This window comes from Theobroma umbraticum, unplaced genomic scaffold (assembly GCF_002168275.2).
Source record: "Theobroma umbraticum cultivar Fairchild unplaced genomic scaffold, ASM216827v3 scaffold_67.0, whole genome shotgun sequence".
Classification (NCBI taxonomy): Eukaryota; Viridiplantae; Streptophyta; class Magnoliopsida; order Malvales; family Malvaceae; genus Theobroma; species Theobroma umbraticum.
In genome coordinates this window covers 3,531,961-3,550,514 of record NW_018397262.1, presented here as the reverse complement: position 1 = coordinate 3,550,514, position 18,554 = coordinate 3,531,961, and the positions used below count along the sequence as shown (strand labels likewise).

The 18,554-nt window shown below is 33.8% G+C and overlaps 2 protein-coding genes and 1 pseudogene across 2 annotated transcripts; all 3 read left to right on the top strand.

Moving 5' to 3' along the window:
* The first annotated feature begins 1,050 nt into the window (after positions 1-1,050).
* On the top strand, positions 1,051-11,089 carry LOC110419498 (rust resistance kinase Lr10-like). The gene is given in 7 exon segments (XM_089784018.1): positions 1,051-1,424; positions 1,427-1,618; positions 1,621-1,828; positions 2,074-2,177; positions 2,277-2,306; positions 10,190-10,908; positions 10,910-11,089. Coding segments are annotated over 7 exon segments (1,587 nt in total). The 5' UTR covers positions 1,051-1,132; the 3' UTR covers positions 10,952-11,089.
* A 5-nt stretch (positions 11,090-11,094) lies between these two features.
* Positions 11,095-14,212, top strand: LOC110419657 (rust resistance kinase Lr10-like; annotated as a pseudogene).
* A 364-nt stretch (positions 14,213-14,576) lies between these two features.
* LOC110419026 (rust resistance kinase Lr10-like) lies at positions 14,577-17,826 on the top strand. The gene is made up of 4 exons (XM_021431891.2): positions 14,577-15,320; positions 15,848-15,951; positions 16,062-16,091; positions 16,495-17,826. The coding sequence occupies exons 1-4, from the start codon at positions 14,641-14,643 to the stop codon at positions 17,622-17,624; spliced, it is 1,944 nt and encodes a 647-aa protein (XP_021287566.1). The 5' UTR covers positions 14,577-14,640; the 3' UTR covers positions 17,625-17,826.
* The last annotated feature ends 728 nt before the right edge of the window (positions 17,827-18,554 follow it).

Sequence of the window (18,554 nt, the reverse complement as noted above, 5' to 3'; positions counted from 1 at the left end):
TTTTACTTGTTGAGTGCCAAATTGAAATGTCAAATTCAATTTTTCCCATTCCACTATTGTCCTATTATCCATTTTTGCTTCTTTAACAAGTTTCTAATCTTTCCTCTTTGCATGTCTAAGAATTGATCATTGCATACCTGATAAGTTGATTCTTCTTTTCTAATGTTTTCTCATCATGTTTCTACCTTATCAGGAATTGACTTTTACTTCTTGAACCATCGATTCTTTCTCTTCCAGTAGCTTCATGTTTCATGAATAATTTTAACTTAATAAAAACAGTCAATTATGGCATGAGTTGCCATGGAGATTGATAATCGCAATGTTGTCAAGTGGCTTACCGATCCTAATGAGATGTCATGGAGATTGCGAGCAATGGTCATTCAAATATGGTCCGTACTTGCCAAAGTTGATAGATGGAGTATTACTCACATAGCACGTTCTGCCAACCATGTGGCTGACACGTTGGCTAAGGAGGGAGTGCTTAGACCTTAGGACTTTTGCTGGATTTTTGGGCGGTGAAGCCTCAAACCAGTTTGCTCTCTCTCTCTTCCCTTAAATGCTGCTGGTTGATTTCATAAATCTGTTATGCTGTCCCTCTGGCTTAAAGGCACCCTGTGATTTGTGAACCTGCTCAATATTTTGATCTTTGATAGCTGTATCAGGCTTGACTCTGGATATGCTTCTGCATAGCTTTTGTCCCTGTTTTTTTGGCTTGTTGGGATCTCTTCCCTCCGCACCTATCTGTTAATGGTGTTGTTTTTGCACATCTTCTATGGTGGTATTTTTGTTCTCTTAACAAGGCGTTCTGACCTACCTGTCTTTAAGTGTACAGCTTTCTTTTAATCAATGAAATGATGCCTTCCCAAAAAAAAGACAAAAACTTACGGCATGAGTTTGGATACAGTCCTGCGTATGCCTAGCAGTAGCTGTTTGCCACCTCTACTTTGAATATGAGATCCAAGATAGCTTGACAAAATTGACTCTGACTTTTCAAAGGATGACTTCGATTAATTATCTGCCATAAAAAGGAAATGCGTTTCAGTGCTTCTATACTTCCTTAATTAGACATAGGAACTAGTTATCCCCGTACCCCCATCCTCGTTCTTCTTCTTCCCCACCCAAATTCCTTAGCATGCCGAAGCCAAAAACACAACTTCTGCTGTTAGGCCTAGTGGCCCTTGCTTTATTTCTACTCCCTGAAACTTGCACTGCCAGACGTAGAAACAAGGATTGCGGAACTTCTCTATGTGGAAACGTTCCCATCAGATACCCTTTCCGATTAAAAAGCCAACCTCGCAGGTGTGGTGACCAAAAGCTTGAACTGCAGTGTGAGGATAATAACCTTACCACTTTGGTCCTGGAGAAGGGGAAATTCTTTGTGCAAGACATCTCTTATGAAAATTATCAAATACGAGTCGTCGATGCGAGTTGGGCAGGGATAATTGCTCCCTTCCTCTTAGTTCTGTGTCTGTTCGATTTTCCGAGTGTGGGGCGACATCGTATCGACCTGGATATTTTGTTTCTGAATTTAGCACTATGTCTCTTGTAAATTGCACAAGACCGATTAAATCTTCTATATACGTTGATGCCTCTCGTTGCTCCCCAATTAATAGCTCTTCCCATCACCTTCCTACTTCTATTTTTTAGATCAAGAAACCAAACCACCAGATTTCAATGAATCTTGCACAGTCATAGCTCAGGTTCCAATTATGCTTGAGAATATCAGAGGCTTGTCTACTTCGGCTATCTACCGAAAGCTTCTAATGGGCTTTGAGATGTCATGGAAAGACTACAATAACACCTGCTACAAACTTTCATTTCACGATGCGTAAGTATTTTCGAGCATTATGAGATTTCTTATTATGTTGAGTTTGGTTTGGGTTGTTAAATCATGATTTGGAAAACTTATAGTAATTAAATTCTTCTTTTTACTTAATTTCTGTTTAATAGGAAAAAAGTTTGAGTTTATTTTACATTTTATATTATATATATATATCAGTCTTTGTCAACATTAATCGTCAAATTTTCTTTTATATAGCCTTTGTTTTTGATTTGATGTGTTGAATTTTCCAGAATGGCGGGGTTGGGGTATGCCTTGAGAGCCTATGTGGACAGCTTTGTATATTATCTTTTCAAGGGCCCCCATGTATCCTACAATTCTATGGATCCACCTACGAGTATGCTTTCCGAAATTCATTAGTTACAATTATTGTTATTGCCTTTCTTCATTTGTAGAAATAATTATTTTTGGCTTTTGTCTTGGTATCTTTCCACAGGTACATATGTCATCTGTCTCGGAGTAACAGGTGAGTTTTAGCTTTGTAATTGCATTATACAAGAGACTATTACCTCTTCTTTGTTGTCTTATGGAAAGAATTACTAATGCTTATACGCTAGAAACTATATGCTAGAAATTAGAAAACTATCCATGTGTATATTCCAATTGAAGAACAACCTTTTACGTTAGTATTTGTTATACATGATTTTATTAGTTGATCATAATAGAGGGGGTAAATATTCTTTAACTCATTGACTTTTTTATATGTTAGCAATCCTGTACCGTAGTAAAAAACTTGGACCTAGAACTAAACTCTTTTTTTATTTGATGAATAAAAAATGTATAATTTTTATTTTAGAAAAAAGAAATGAAATAACATTAAAAAATATCCAAAATTTCTTACAAAGAATTTTATCTATAAACAAACATATAGTTAAGCATATAAAAGTTTGGAAACTCTTCCATTATATATGTTTATAAGAAATAATATTGTTGAGTAAGCGGATAAGAATCATAAAAATAAGTTGATAAGTAAACACTCAATTAATTTAGGCAACTCGTGAAGATGGTGTTGACACGATGTTCATAATTAGTCCTTTTTTAAATTTAAATAAGATATATAAAAGAGAAAGATCATACAAATCACATGATTGACAGTTTCTACAAACTAAGCTATAAAAGCAAACGTAATTTCATCAAACCAAAACATAAAATATATATATATAAACGGTGGAATACTTAACATTCATAGCTAACAAATAAATTTTAAAAGAAAAATTACTGAAAAGAAAAAAACATAGCAAGTAAGTCTCTCTCTCTCTCTTTATATATATATATATATATATATTCAATGACTTATTCCTATTCTTTAAACACAATAATTTATCAACCTCAAACTAACAATACTCTTAAGCCACCCAATTACCTTCTTTGCTACTTTTGTAGAAGGATAAATTTAATCCTTTATAATAAAATCATAAATTATGACATATTATGAATATTTAATTGTGTAATCAACACATACACAAATAAAATCACTAACAACCATACCTAGCAAATTAATCAATTAACATAAAAGGTTGAAACAAAATAGAAAAAGAAATATGAATCATAGGTAGGTAAATATTAATAGGAAAAAAGAAAAGCAAGAAAATTATAAATATACTTCAATGATTTATGATTATAATTTAATGATTTTTCTAACATAAATTAAACTCAAGAAAAATGTAAATATGCTTCAATGACTTTTTCTTTTGAAAGCATACGATATTTTATTAATAATTAAAGAGAATAATCTCTAAAGAGTTATCTAAAATCTTACTCAATCAATAAAATAAATAACAAAATCGAGCGCACCTACAAGAGCACAAGAATTTACGTTATTCGGTCTTTAGATGATCTACATCTATAGACACAACAATACAGAAAGATCCAATAAGAAAAATCAAGATATTATAAGAACAGTCTTAAGCTCGCAAACTTTATCCCTCCTACACCTAAATCACTTTCTCTAGATCTAGGCTTATAATATGCTTTAACTCCATATGATCATTTATAGGACCAAGTGCAATAATCTTATCCTAGCCTAATTAAGATATATTATCTTAGTTTTGCTAGAATTAAATACTTGCTCAATAAGGTATATTAGTTTAACTAGAATTAAATTATTCTAGTCAAACAACAATTCAAGACTATCATAACAAATCTCCACCTTAAGCTTGAATTCACCAAGCTCTACTTACGAACCAATCCCTCTTGTCACCACCAATGCCCCAAAGGGCCTGAAACACTATGAACACCAATCAAGTCTAAGCAATGCATGGACTTTACCTATAAATTGACTTAGTCAACAGATTTGTCAGGTTTTTAATTGTATCTACTTTCCTCACTACAATCTCACGTCTAGAAAAAATCTCTCGAATGAAGTTACACTTGGCTTGGATGTGTTTGGTTTTTTCTTGAAACATCTGATTTTTAGCCAAGTGTATGGTGCTTTGACTATCTCAAAACACAATTGTATGTGTTTGATCAAAACAAAGATCACTAACCAAGCCTTAAAACCATAAAGCTTCCTTCACTGCCTCGATCACTATTGTATATTCAGCTTTAGTTGTAGACAAAGAAACTGTTGATTGAAGAACTACTTTCCAACTGATCGCAGATTTTAAGAGAATGAACACATATCCCGTTTGAGACCTTCTACTATGTAGATCACTAGTGAAATCTGAATTGGAGAAGCCAATCATATTATAACTAGTGTTTGAACCTCTTTCATACACTAAGTGAACATCTATAGTGTCTTTAGGTGGTTTAACAAGCTTCCATGTTTGATTCTGGTGTAGATACTCAATCTCCTCATTCATAGCAATAAGCCACCAAGAAGACTTAGTACATGTAATTGCTTCACAATAAGAGTAAGGCTCATTAGTCTCTACTTCTTTAACCACAAATAAAACATAAAAATCAAAATCACCAACGACACAAGTAACAAAATCATCATACTTCTAAAGTGTTCTTGAATTCTTTAATTTTTTGGTTTGTGTATAGAAATGTTTCATTGTTGTATATGAGATACCGATTCATTTACCTCTTGTGATTGAATCTAGATTTCACTACTATCCTGCACTGTCCCAAGAGCATTAGTTTAAAACTCCACATGGTCACCAACTTCTTGGTCTTATATGATTTTAATTCTAGACTTTATCCTATGAGGTAATGCAAACTCATTAAAAGTAACATCTCAACTCACCATAAACTTGGGGGACGTCAGATCAATACACCACACTCAATATCGCTTCACCCTAAATGCATAACCTAGGAATATGTACTTTTTGCCCTCGGCTCAAGCTTACCATCATTCACACATGAGCATAAATAAGTCAACCAAGCACTCTTAATATAGAGTAATTAGTGGGTTTACCTAACCAAAGTTCCTCAGGAGTTTTAAATTCAATTGTAGTTAATGGAGACAAATTTACCAAGTAGCAAGCCATGTTGGTAGCTTTTTCCCAGAATAGTTTGGATAAACCAATATTAAAGAGCATCCTTCATGCTCTTTCCAGAAGTGTTCCATTCATTTGCTCTACAACACCATTTTGTTGTGGTGTTTTGATGATATCGCAATGTCTAATGATTCCCTAATTCTTATAGTACAGATCAAACTCACCTTTGCAAAATTCCAAAACATCATCTATTCAAAAGCACTTGGTCTTTTTCCAAAACATTGTGGTGCTATAAACACAATGCTCGCGAAAATCTAGCTTTCCAATTTTTTGAGTACACAATAAACCACACTTACTCAATTCTGTTATTCCCTTCTCGCTCATATGACTCAATCTCATATGTCATAAATGTGTAACATTATCATTAGGATCATTGGATGAGACTATGAAATTAATTTTGTTAATCGTGCTTCCTACTAGCTGATAAAAGGCCACTACATAACTTGCCTTTCATGGCAGGTAAGGCTCCTTTAGATACCTTAAAAGACACTATCTTGGTCATTATATTTATAGCCTTTCTCATCTAACAAATTCAAGGATATCAGACGTTTTTCATGTTAAGGACATGTTTCACCTTTAGTGTCCTTACCATACTATCAAACATCTTGATCTAAATGGTGCCAATCCCGACAATTAAGAGAAAGAAATCATCTCTTAATTGTAGGGTGCCTATATCAACAAAATAATTAATTGTAAGCTAACCACACTTGGGACATATGTGAAAGTAACAACCCAAATCCAAGATCCACATATCCATTAGGTCACCATTGGCAATTGTAGGAATATTATAGGCTTCCTCAAAAGTATCAAGGTAATCGTCTACCACGTTTGCAACATTCTTAGGCTTCTTGACATTTTCACCACCCTCAAATTTGATACAATCTTAATGGAAGTGTCCTTTTTTACCATAATTCTAACGAGCTTTCCCTCTTGCTCTAAATTTATCTTTTTCGTCTAGGCCTTTCTCTTTATCTCTTTCTCTATTTACAATTAAGCTTTCCACTTGATTTTTCCTCCGAGTACCATTAATTTTATTCTTCATTTCTTTGAGGTTTAAAGACGCCCTTCCATCATCAAAAGTGTGTCTCAACCATATAACATACTATCCACGAAGTTTTCATATGATAGAGGCAAAGAATATAGAAGAATTAGTGGTTGGTCTTCATCATCAATTTTAACATCAATATTCTTTAAATAAGGAATTACTTTGTTAAATTTATCATATCAATGGACTTATCTTTAAACATTTTGAGAGTATGCAATCATTGCTTCATATAAAGTCATTTCTTCAAGAATTTGGTCATATAAATATTCTCGAGTTTAAGCCACACTACACTAGTAGATTCTTCATATGTGACTTCTCTTGGCACCTCATTAGATAAAGCTAGGAGAATAGCACTATGTGTTTTCTGGATAAAGTTATCTTTCTCACCATTAAATAAGTTTAAGGGAAAATGGTGTTTTCCTTTTAATGCATTTAATAGTCTTTGTTGCACTAACAATGCGCACATCTTAACATGCCATGGGCTGAAATTATTTTATAGGGTCAAGTACAATAATCTTTTAGTAGTCTAATTAGGATATGTTATCCTAGTCTAGTTAGAATTAAAAACTTGCTCGATCAGGTATATTAGTTTAACTAGAATTAAACTATGCTAGTCAAATTACAATTCAAGACTATTATAACACTATATCTAGAGGAATCATAAACAACACAATTCCAACCATAACCGCACCCCTTGGCTAAAGAAATCTTTGAAACAATCAATAGCAAATCACAAAACAACATCACATACCATCAAGCAACAATGAAGATTTAAGGGCAACGTGCGTTAAAACATGTTCATTATAATTAGCTGAAGCATGCAGCTAAAGTCTACTATGAGTGACATTTAGGATTTAAGTGCATTATCAACAACAAGTTCCTTATGCGTTATGTTGCTTTATAGTTGATTCATGACAGCAATCTTAAACTATTCACCATAGCCTGCATACATCTAATCACTGACTTTAAGTTGCTTCAGTGCTAGCTAATCACCACCAACGTATGTCATTGTCTATATAAACCAACCTTAGTGAACCTATCCTGCATATCATTTGCTCTTGTGACATATGTCAGATTTGTCATCTATCCATCTTTGTTTTTATACTTCCAATGGACAATTTGACATTTCTCACTCTCCATGGTGAGGATAAGGGATCTTCACCTAGTTTACCATGTTTGTGGATTCGCTCTCCATTATAAGATTTTGAGATTCAGCCCATGTGGATGTGACAAAGACCACAAAAGCTTCTTTGATGGCCAGAAGTTCTACAAAATTTATGCCCCTAATGCCAATTGCTTTAAAGAATAAAAGTATTACCATCCCTACCTCATCCCTCAAGATCCACCAATACCAACCTCTTCTGAATTACCTCTCGTTGAATCATCAACATTAAACATTAAACTTAAGAGAGCCACTGAGAAGACATTTCCACACACTATCAATCTTTCCGCCTTTTGTTTTTCTCATCACCATTGTGACATTAGGAAAGAAAAGGAAATTTGAAGCTGAATTTTTTGCTTCGTCCACTTTACTTTTAACATCGTGCAACTCTCAATTTAATCGCATTGAATAATTTCATCGTATCCTATGTTTTTCCATTAAATAACAAGTCGTTCATGCGTAGCCTTGTCGATCAAATAATCCCAAAGAATGCTGTTCACCATAGCAAGGTGCCATCTAGATTCGAGCCGATAGAATTCCAAGCCATAAGGAACTGAGAAGCCTTACACGGGGACATCCAACTTGAACCCCATTTATTACACCGCATGGACCATATCTTCCATGCTTCATGGCATGTGAATAATAAATGGGCCATGGATTCATTCACTTCATTGCAAAGCAAGCATACTACACTATTATCAAGCAATCCTCATTTTACAAGTTCCTCTGTCATAGCCATTTTGCCGCTCAACACTTTCCACACATATATCTCAACTTTCGAAAAGGGCCAATCGCTCCCACACTCGCTTCGAACTGTCAACATTAGGTCCATTTCTACCTAAATCGTAAAACGTTCTTGCAAAAGGATTGGGCAAAATGTTTACCACTTTGAGATTATTTCCATATCATGTGGTCTTGGAATTCTTTTTGTAGGAACACTCTGAGAATTTTTTGCATTGGTTCCCATTGTTTCGCCTCCCAATCAAACAATCTACATCTTAATTCTATATTCCACTGCAGTGTGTTATTCACCCCATCTCCAAAATCTCTGATCATCCCTGGTATCTTTACCGCTAGTGCAAAGATCTTAGGAAAACAAGATTTAAGGATTATCACTTGGATCCACTCATCATTCCAAAATAGGATTTTATTTCCATCCCTAACAACAAACCCAAAACCAGAGTGTTCTATGGAAATAAGCTGTTAGAGGGGCAAATGGAGCTTATGATGTTCCCCCATGTAGTTGAGATCCTTCTTCTAAACCATTGCATTCAAAGTCCATCCATTTCTCAGCAGTGACCATTCCCCACAAACTCAGCAATACTCTATTTTTCAGGTTGAGATCCACCATGCCTAGTCCTCCACAATCTTTGTAATTGCATATTGTACCCCAATCGACCAGGTGCATTTTTCTCTCTTTTGCTGGCTTACGCATAGGAACCTTCTTTGAGTGACGTTGGCAAAAAAAAAAAAAACAAACTTGCTTCAATGACTTATGATTATGTTTTAATGATTTCATCAATGTAAATGAAACATGGCTTTGCTCCTACAACAACTAAATAAAGAAACAAACTACCTGTTTTTTTTTTTTATTGCTAAATCATCAAGAGTTTCATTAAAAGAAAGAGAGAATAGAACTCCATGGTCCTACAAAAATATTGAACCATGGGCTATAATGAGAAGTATTTTCATGACAAGGGGATATCACCTTACATTACAAAAGTTCCCCACCTAAACAGATCAACCATATCAAAAAATCATACAACCCAAAGAGGGGCACCAATAAGATATTCCTAAGTTCCAGAAACAAAGAACAGCATCAAGCACGCAAATGGCCTAGATCTGAAACTGCAGCAGAAAAGACATGAAAACAAGGCAACCAATTGTTACGGAGAAAAACACAGCCTTACCACCATGCATGTAATTGCCTCACCTTGGAAGACATAAACGGCACAAAGGCTAGGGAGTTAGATAAATGGATAAAATAAAAACTCATTCAAGATTGTTTGACTGGTGATCAGAAGCTATTGTCTGAAACAATTTATTAACAATTTGTTTGACTGGTGATAAGCTTGTAAATTAGATGACATACAAATAATGGTAGAAAATTTAATGGTTGAAATTCAAAAAAGTTCTATATTTGGTCTGATTGTAGATAAAAAAAAGGGGCTCCACTGTCTTTTAGTTGTGATGAAGGGGAATATAGTCTAATGGAAAAAACTTTAACACACTAGGTTAGGAGCTCTATTCCCTCGGGATTTACTTTCCAAATAAAGTGATTTGTCCGTTAATGGTCGCATTCATTGTCAAATCAACGAAATCAATGTCATATAAAATAAAAGAAAGATACCTTAATTGATAAAGTAAAAGGGGTACTAGAGTCAATAGGACTCTAATAAAGAAAGATAATTTAATTGATAAAGTAAAAATAATAAAAATAATTGGCGAAAATTTTAATTTAATTGAAATTGACAATGAAAATATAAATAAGTGATAAAATTTTATTATTAGTATTTAGGTCTATCATTTTTATCACTTTTGGAGTTCACATTTTTATATAAAGAAGATAAATTCCTTCGGACTAAAAATTCCAAAGAAATAGAACATATAGTGTTGCACTAAATATCTAAATTACTCTTTTTAAGGGGCAATAATGCCTTCATTCAAAAGTACTAATGTGTTTCAATACTTTTCTTGATAAGGAGGAGTTATCTTACCAAGAATTTTGCTCGGGATATCTTGCTTGATTGCACTTGTTACATACAAATTGCGAAGAAGACATTTATCCATGGATGATAGTATTGAAGAGTTCCTTAAAAGGCAACATAACTTTATGCCTATTAGATACTCTTACCGTGAAATAAAAAAAATGACAAAAGACTTTAGAGAAAAATTAGGTGAGGGAGGTTATGGTTCAGTATTCAAAGGAAAGCTTCGTAGTGGCCATTTTGTGGCAGTAAAATTATTGAGCTCAAAAGCAAATGGGCAGGACTTCATTAATGAAGTTGCATCTATTGGTAGAATTCATCATGTTAATGTGGCAAAACTTATTGGCTTCTGCGTGGAGGGATCGAAACAAGCTCTTGTATACGAATTCATGCCAAATGGATCTCTTGATAGAATAATATTTGCAAAAGACAATAAGATCAATTTAAGTTGGCAAAAAATGTTTGATATTGCTCTTGGAGTGGCTCGAGGGATTGAATACTTGCATCAAGGATGTGACATGCAAATTCTACATTTTGATATCAAACCACACAATATTCTTCTAGACAAAAACTTTATCCCAAAAGTTTCAGACTTTGGTCTTGCAAAATTATATTCAGTAGCTGATAGTATTGTATCTCTCACGGCAGCTCGAGGTACAGTAGGATATATTGCTCCTGAATTGGTCTACAAAAACATCGGAGGTATCTCATATAAAGCTGATGTTTATAGTTTTGGAATGTTATTATTGGAAATAGTAGGAAAGAGGAAGAATGTGGATACATTTGTTGAACGATCAAGTCAAATTTACTTTCCATCATGGATTTATGACCAATTTGATCAAAGAGATAATATAGAGTTCAGAGACATAACAGATGATGAAAAGATAATAGTAAAGAAGATGGTGATAACAGCCCTTTGGTGCATACAATTGAAGCCTATCGATCGTCCTTCAATGAGTAGGGTATTGGAGATGCTTGAAACTGATATTGAGTCACTCGAAATGCCTCCCAAGCCTTTTCAATATCTTCTTGACACATCAAGTGACGGTGATGTTACTGAGAATCCAATAGATGAATCTACTGCATCACTTCATGTTGCAAATTTAAGTATACCTTAAATATAGTGTAAGCTAGTGAACGTTTGTATTGTTATATATGTTACGTATGCTGTTTGTAGCCAGAAAAAGGGAGAAAAGTTAAAGAATTCTTATCCGTGAGTTGCTAAGTCGTTAAATTCTTCTCCAACTTTGGCATCAGTTGACTTTCTTTTTTTCTCCTTTCTTTTTGACTAATGCATCAAGGACTTCGATGTCTAAAGTATTTGCTTGCATCAAAATGGTTGTTGGAATATTGAAGATAAAACGATCCCATGCTTCTTTATTTCCTTGGCTTAATCGATAAAACTTGTTATAGCCTGATTCTCGCTCTTTCTCATCCAAATTTTAGCATGTCTAAGTCAATAACGGAACTGCCATTGTTTAGCCTCATGACCCTTTTGCTTTATATCTATTCCCTAAAGCTTGCCTCGCTAGATGTGAAAACAAGGACTTCGGCGGCTCTTCTTTGTGTGGAAACCTTGCCATCATTTACCCTTTCCAATTAAAACGTCAACCTAAGTGTAATGACACAGATTATAGGGTTGAATTGGAGCGTGAGACTGATAATCACAGCATTTGGGTCAGGAAATATGGGAAATTCCATGTCAAAGAAATGTTTTATTCTAATTTTACGATCCGATTGGTTGATGGTAGTCTGGATGTGGATAATTGCTCTCTTCCTCTTACTTCCTTTGCTTTTGATTATGTTTCTCGGCGTGAGGCAATGTGTCTTTTAACATCCAAACCATCCTAATGAAATATTTTATTTACCTTATAGCGAAATTAAATTCAGCCTTATTATCTCTCACTTTTAAATAATATTAGATGTGCTAACATAATGTTCTTTGCTTTTGCATGGTATATTATCTGCCTTGGAAATAAGTTACTTGATGTGTTGGATGTTGTAGATTGGCATCGGTGAAAAGTATGCCTTGACAAACCATATTTCGTTTATGTCATGGCATCTTTCTACAGGAACGTATATTATGGTCTTGGAATTACAAGTAATTTTAGCTTTGCAATTCTATATACAGGGAATGGAGAAATATCAGTGTTACACGAATATTACTTTTTGAGGATCCAATAATCATTTGTCATTATAAACCATGGTCATTCAAAAATGCTAATATGTGTTCCAATAATTTTCTTGAAAAGGAGGTATTGTTATATCAGGAACTTTGCTGGGTATCTCTTGCTTGATTGCACTTGTTAGATACAGGTTATGAAAGAGATAATTATCTGCAGATGATAGAATTGAAGAGTTCGTTCTATGTCAGAATAACTTAGTACCTATTAGGTATCCTTATTATGAAATAAAAAGAATAACTAATGGCTTTAGAAAAAAATTAAGTGAAGGGGATTATGGTTCAATGTTTATGAAAACTTTGTAGCAACCACATCGTGGCAGTAGAGTTGTTGGGCAACTCAAAAGTTAATGGGAAAGATTTCATTAATGAAGTTGTAACAATTTAGAGGATTCATCACATTAATGTCGTAAAAAGTTATTGGATTTTGTGTAGTGAAATTAAAATAAACTCTTGTACATGACTTCATGCCAAATGGATCTCTAGATTAAATCCTATTTGCAGGAGAAATAAGATCACTTTAAGTTGGCAAAAAATACTTGATATTGTGTTTGAAGTGGCTGGAGCGATTAAATATTTACTTCGAGGGAGAAGCATGTAAATTTGAGATTTTAATCTTGCAAAATTGTATTCAATAGAGAATAACATTGTTTCTCTCATTACAGCACGAGATACACAATGATATATTGCTCTTGAGTTGGTACAAAATCATTTGAGGTATCTCATACTAGGATGCTGTTTATAGTTTTGAGATGTTATTAATGGAAATGATAAGAAGGTGAAAATGTTTTAATACATTCATTGAACAATCAAGTTAGATATAGTTTCCATCACAGATATATATATGACCGATTTGATTAAGGAGAGGACATAGAGTTGGGACATAATTGTCGATGAAGAAATAGATAATTTTGAGGAAGATGTTAGTAACAACACTTTTTGGTGTATACAAATGAAGCCTCCTGCTCGTCCTTCAATGATCAAAGTGTTGGAGATGCTTGAAACTGATGTTGGGCTCCTTGAAATGCCTCTCAGACTTTTCCAACTTTCTTTTGAAGCATCAATTGAGGATCATGGTGGTGACGATCCAATTGATGAGCCAACTAAATCTGCATGCTGTGATCTTTAATCTCACCTCTATAAGAGCAATTCTTCACATGTAGCATATCAAAAGTAAATAACCTCATCATGGGTATATCATAAATTGTTTTAGTGATTATCAATGCAAAATGCAATTATCATCGATCATCTAATTATTACATGTGACACACATATAACTGAGTCCATAATATTTGAAATCACAACCAAAATAAAGTATGTAACCAAACTATTTCATGAAGAAAAAATTAAATTCTCTCTGTTTGACACCAATATATTTAGAGTAACCGGGTTTCATAGTGCATTCAATAAACACATGCATGTGAAATTAAAAATTAATTTTAATATTAGTACCAAATTTGAAAGCGTAAGTAAAGGTTTTCAAGTCAAGCGCCCGACGTGTGAACAAGTCGTATAGTGCCAGCATGATCAGCCTCGAAGCTAAAGCGTCAGACGTAGCTTCCTGTAGCCACTGACTCTAGTCAGCGCGACGTGTATGCCGGGCTGAGATTATGCCTTGGACAGCTTTTGGGTGCAGTAAGACAATTTTATCACATTTGGTGGACACGTTATGCTGGATGGAAGGATTTGGACAGCTTTAAAGGAGTTTGTGTAAAAGATTGTCTTGGTTTCACATTAAATAAGGCACTCTAGTAGCATTGTTTGGGTTAGGATATTCATTGTCTTAAACACCTAACCGTGGGGTCTAACTTGATGGGCTGTTTATTGGATTTTTATGTACCAAATAATATTTTATCCATTGAAAAATTTCATGTAATTTTAGTTTAAAGAGTCAAGTTTAAATCTATCTTTCTCAAAAAACGTTTTTATTAAAAAGAGAAAAAAGTTGAAGTTTTTGTAAATTTTTATAAAAAAAACTAAAATAATGATTGAATTTGGTATTTAAATTAAGTAAAATAATTAATTCGAATATATGAATGTGATCAATAATATTATTTTAACTTGATTTGGAGCCTTCAATCCACTTGACACAGGGCTCACAAAAATTCAATTGTGGCATTTTCCACATTGACTTTGATTTTTCAAAGATAAGACTTGCTTTCAGTTACGGCCAAAAGGACAAGGTTTCGCCAGTGCTTCTATATTTCCTGGACTTAAAACTTGCCAGCCTCATCCTACTTTTCCCATCCAAATTAAATTTAGCATGCCAAAACCAAAGGCACAACTTCCGTGGTTTGGCCTCATGGCTTCCCTTGCTTTATTTCTACTGCCGGAAGCTTGCATCGCCGGAAGACGAAACAAGGATTGCGGCTTTACTCTGTGTGGAGACGTTAACATCAGCTCCCCTTTTCGATTAACAAGCCAACCTCGCAGGTGTGGTGACCATAGATATGAGCTGGAGTGTGACAATAATAACCGCACCACTTTGGTCGTGAAACATGGGAGATTTTACGTCCAAAACATCTCTTATGAAAATTCTACGATAAGAGTTGTGGATGCCAGTCTGGGCAAGAATGATTGCTCCCTTCCCCGCAGTTCCTTCATTTTTGGTGATCCATGTAAGCTACCGTATTCGGTGTCGTATCCTGGGAGCAGCATTATGTATCTTGTAAATTGCACAACACCGATGAAATCTTCTCCGTATGTTGATGCCTCTCGTTGCCCCAGTCGCTCTTCCCATCCACCAACCTTCTTTTATTTTTTAGATGGAGAAACAAAGATGTACGATTTCAATCAATTTTGCACAGTCGAAGCACGGGTTCCGGTTGGGTTAAAGAATATCAACGACATGTCTACTTTGGACATCTACGGAAAGCTATTACTGGGCTTTGAGCTGTCATGGTACTACTACGATTGCAGCTACAAAATTTCGCTTCAAGATGTGTGAGATTCTTCAAGAATTTCAGTTCTATTTTCTTAGACTTTGTTTCACATACTTTTTTTTATTATTATGATGACTTTGGCAATTAAATTTTGACTCTTTGATTGAGAAAAATACAATTGAAAATTATGATTAGGAAAATTTAAATTTAAATCTAGGTTTTAATCAGATTGTTGTTTAAATTGAAATTTTTGATTTCATTTGTGATCATTGTTGTTAATGATGATCATACCAAATATTATTACTAAAATATGATGTCAAATTCATCATTAATATCTTTCATTATAGATAGGTAAGAATAAGATATACTACAAAACATAATGTTTTATAGCACCTCTATTGATTAGTAAAAAAAATAAAAAAAAAATATATATATATTATCCTCTTCAATTTGTCATTTTTCTTTCACATTGTCTTCATTTCAATTATTGATTATTTTAGATATTTAGTCAATTTATAACGAATTATGAAGATACGCCTTGATCGAATCTCAATTCAAACGAATTCATATTTTCGTTGGACATTCCAGATTGTACTTGTTGAGATATGCCTTGAAAATCTATGTGGACAGCTTCACACATTTCCTCTTCAATGGCTCACGTGTAGCCTACACTACAAACTTGGAAGAAAAAAGTATGCTTAATTTGCAGGTTTCATTAGTATTTTTTGCATTGAATTTGCTCTTTTTGTTCCTTATTATGGAAATAATTATGTTTCGTTTTTTTCCTGGTATTTTCCTACAGGAACGTATATCTTATGTCTTGAAGGAACAGGTAAGCTTTAACTCTGCTATTGCATATACAGAAATTGAGAAATATCAAAGTTTTCATTCAAAAAATAACTTTTAAATTTTTTTTTGAGAAAAAAGTTAAGAGCTATTATATCATACCTGCTTATAATTATACCCACTTTAAAAGTCGAGAAAGTATAAGGCTTTTTAATGATTATAATTTAGAGCTATTAGATCCAGCACTATTTTTTCTTTCTTTTTCTATTTTGTTTTTCTGAAAGTTAGCATCCTACACTTCCATTCTTCCATATTGTTAGAAAGTTCGTTAGGGCGAAAGATAGTGTAGGTTGCCTGATATAAGACATAATCACTTTTTTTTTTTTGGGGAACGATGTCGTTCGAATATACTAATGTGTTCCAATGTACTTTTTTTTTTTTGTGAAAAGGAGGAGCTATCTTGTTAAGAACTTTTTTGGGAATATGTTGCTTGATTGCACTTGTTACGTACAAGTGGAGAAAAAGACATTTATGTGGGGATGACACGATTGAAGAGTTCCTTCAAAAGCAAATTGCTTTAATGCCAATAAGGTACTCTTATCGTGAAATAAAAAAAATGACTAGAAATTTTAGAGATAAATTAGGTGAAGGTGGTTATGGTTCAGTGTTTAAAGGAAAACTTCGTAGTGGTCACCTTGCGGCAATAAAATTATTGGGCAAGTCAAAAGCCAATGGGCAAGATTTTATTAATGAAGTTGCTACAATCGGGAGAATTCATCATGTCAATGTGGCGAAACTCATTGGATTTTGTGTGGAGGGATCAAAACAAGCTCTTGTATATGACTTTATGCCAAATGGATCTCTAGATAAGATCATATTTGCAGAAGAAAATAAAACTATGTTGAGTTGGCAAAAAATGTTTGATATTGCGCTTGGGGTGGCTCGAGGAATTGAATATTTACATCAAGGATGTAACATGCAAATTCTGCATTTTGATATCAAGCCACACAATATTCTTTTAGATGAGAACTTTGTTCCAAAAGTTTCAGATTTTGGTCTTGCTAAACTTTATTCGGTAGATGATAGCATTGTATCTCTCACTGCAGCACGGGGTACAATAGGATACATTGCTCCTGAATTGGTCTACAAAAGCATTGGAGGCATTTCATACAAGGCTGATGTTTATAGTTTTGGAATGTTATTAATGGAAATGGTGGGAAGAAGGAAGAATTTGAATGCATTTGCTGAACACTTGAGTCAAATATACTTCCCCTCATGGATTTATGGCCGATTTCATCAAGGAGAGGACATCGAGTTGGGAGATGTCACAGATGGTGAAAAGATAATTGTGACGAAGATGATAATAACAGCTTTTTGGTGTATACAAGTGACACCTAGTGACCGTCCTTCGATGAGCAAAGTCTTGCAGATGCTTGAAACTGATGTTGAGCTCCTTCAAATGCCCCCCAAACCTTTTCAACTCCCTTTTGAAATATCAACTGAGGATCATGTTGTTGACAATCGGAGTGAGGATCCAACTTCATCACTTCTTTCTTCGAATGAAATTAAATTAGCTTAAATATAGTCTAAGTTATGAAACTTTTTCATTTTATCACGTTATCTTTGTACTTTGATAATAAGAAAAAAACATGTCCCTTTAAAGCCTAGAATTTTGTATCGTAAATTTCCAAACTTTCCTCTGTATTTTGAGCTATGTTTCTAAGGGTTTTCTTCTTTTGTACCCTTTTTGTACTTTTTTTCATTCGACCTCATTTGTTATTGCCTTTGTTCAGCTTAACCTTTCCCCTCTTTGAAAAGACGGCTTAGAAATATTAAAAATGGTAATGGAAGCAAAACTCAATAAGATTCAAAACAAGGGCCCTCAAGAAGGTAATCAGAGAGTTTGGTTTATATCGATTTAAGTTTAACCATACTTAACAATGGAATGTGATAAATTACTCTGCAAGCAAGAATTACATAAAGATAAAAAATGCATGTCTGAATGTAAGGCTAAGAAAGTTTGTTAGAAATATATTACATAGGACAAGGAAGAAAGAGATTAAACATGCAGTTGTAAGTTTTCTTAACTACCCCAGGAAGGAAAGCTCCCTGGTAAATCATTGTAAATAGTAAGTGATAGAAAAGGCATATAATAAAATGAAAAATTACACTTACATTAGACAGAAGATAGTGATTGATAGAAAATTTATAGCTTGGCTAGATTATCAATCAAATTTAATAGCTTTGTGTTTTGGTAAATTACAATAATTTGGTAGTTTAGTGAAGTTAATAATAGGATTTAAGGTTATAGACCTACACTCTTATGTCCAAATTTATTTTTGGAGTCTATGCATTTTATTAAATCATATTATAAACTATAATTAAAACGAAATATGTTTAATTTATTTTTTATAAATCGATAATAAATTCAATAATGTAAATTCACACTTCATTATTTAAAAATATTTAACGTTTTATATAGTTATAGTCAAGATTTAAATATCTTTGA

What these genes read in the sequence shown, in the direction of transcription:
- LOC110419026 (XM_021431891.2), top strand. Translation starts at nt 14,641, where the DNA reads ATGCCAAAACCAAAGGCACAACTTCCGTGGTTTGGCCTCATGGCTTCC. An exon ending in AAAATTTCGCTTCAAGATGT is followed by an intron (nt 15,321 to 15,847) that starts GTGAGATTCTTC and finishes TGGACATTCCAG; the next exon opens with ATTGTACTTGTTGAGATATG. An exon ending in TACAAACTTGGAAGAAAAAA is followed by an intron (nt 15,952 to 16,061) that starts GTATGCTTAATT and finishes ATTTTCCTACAG; the next exon opens with GAACGTATATCTTATGTCTT.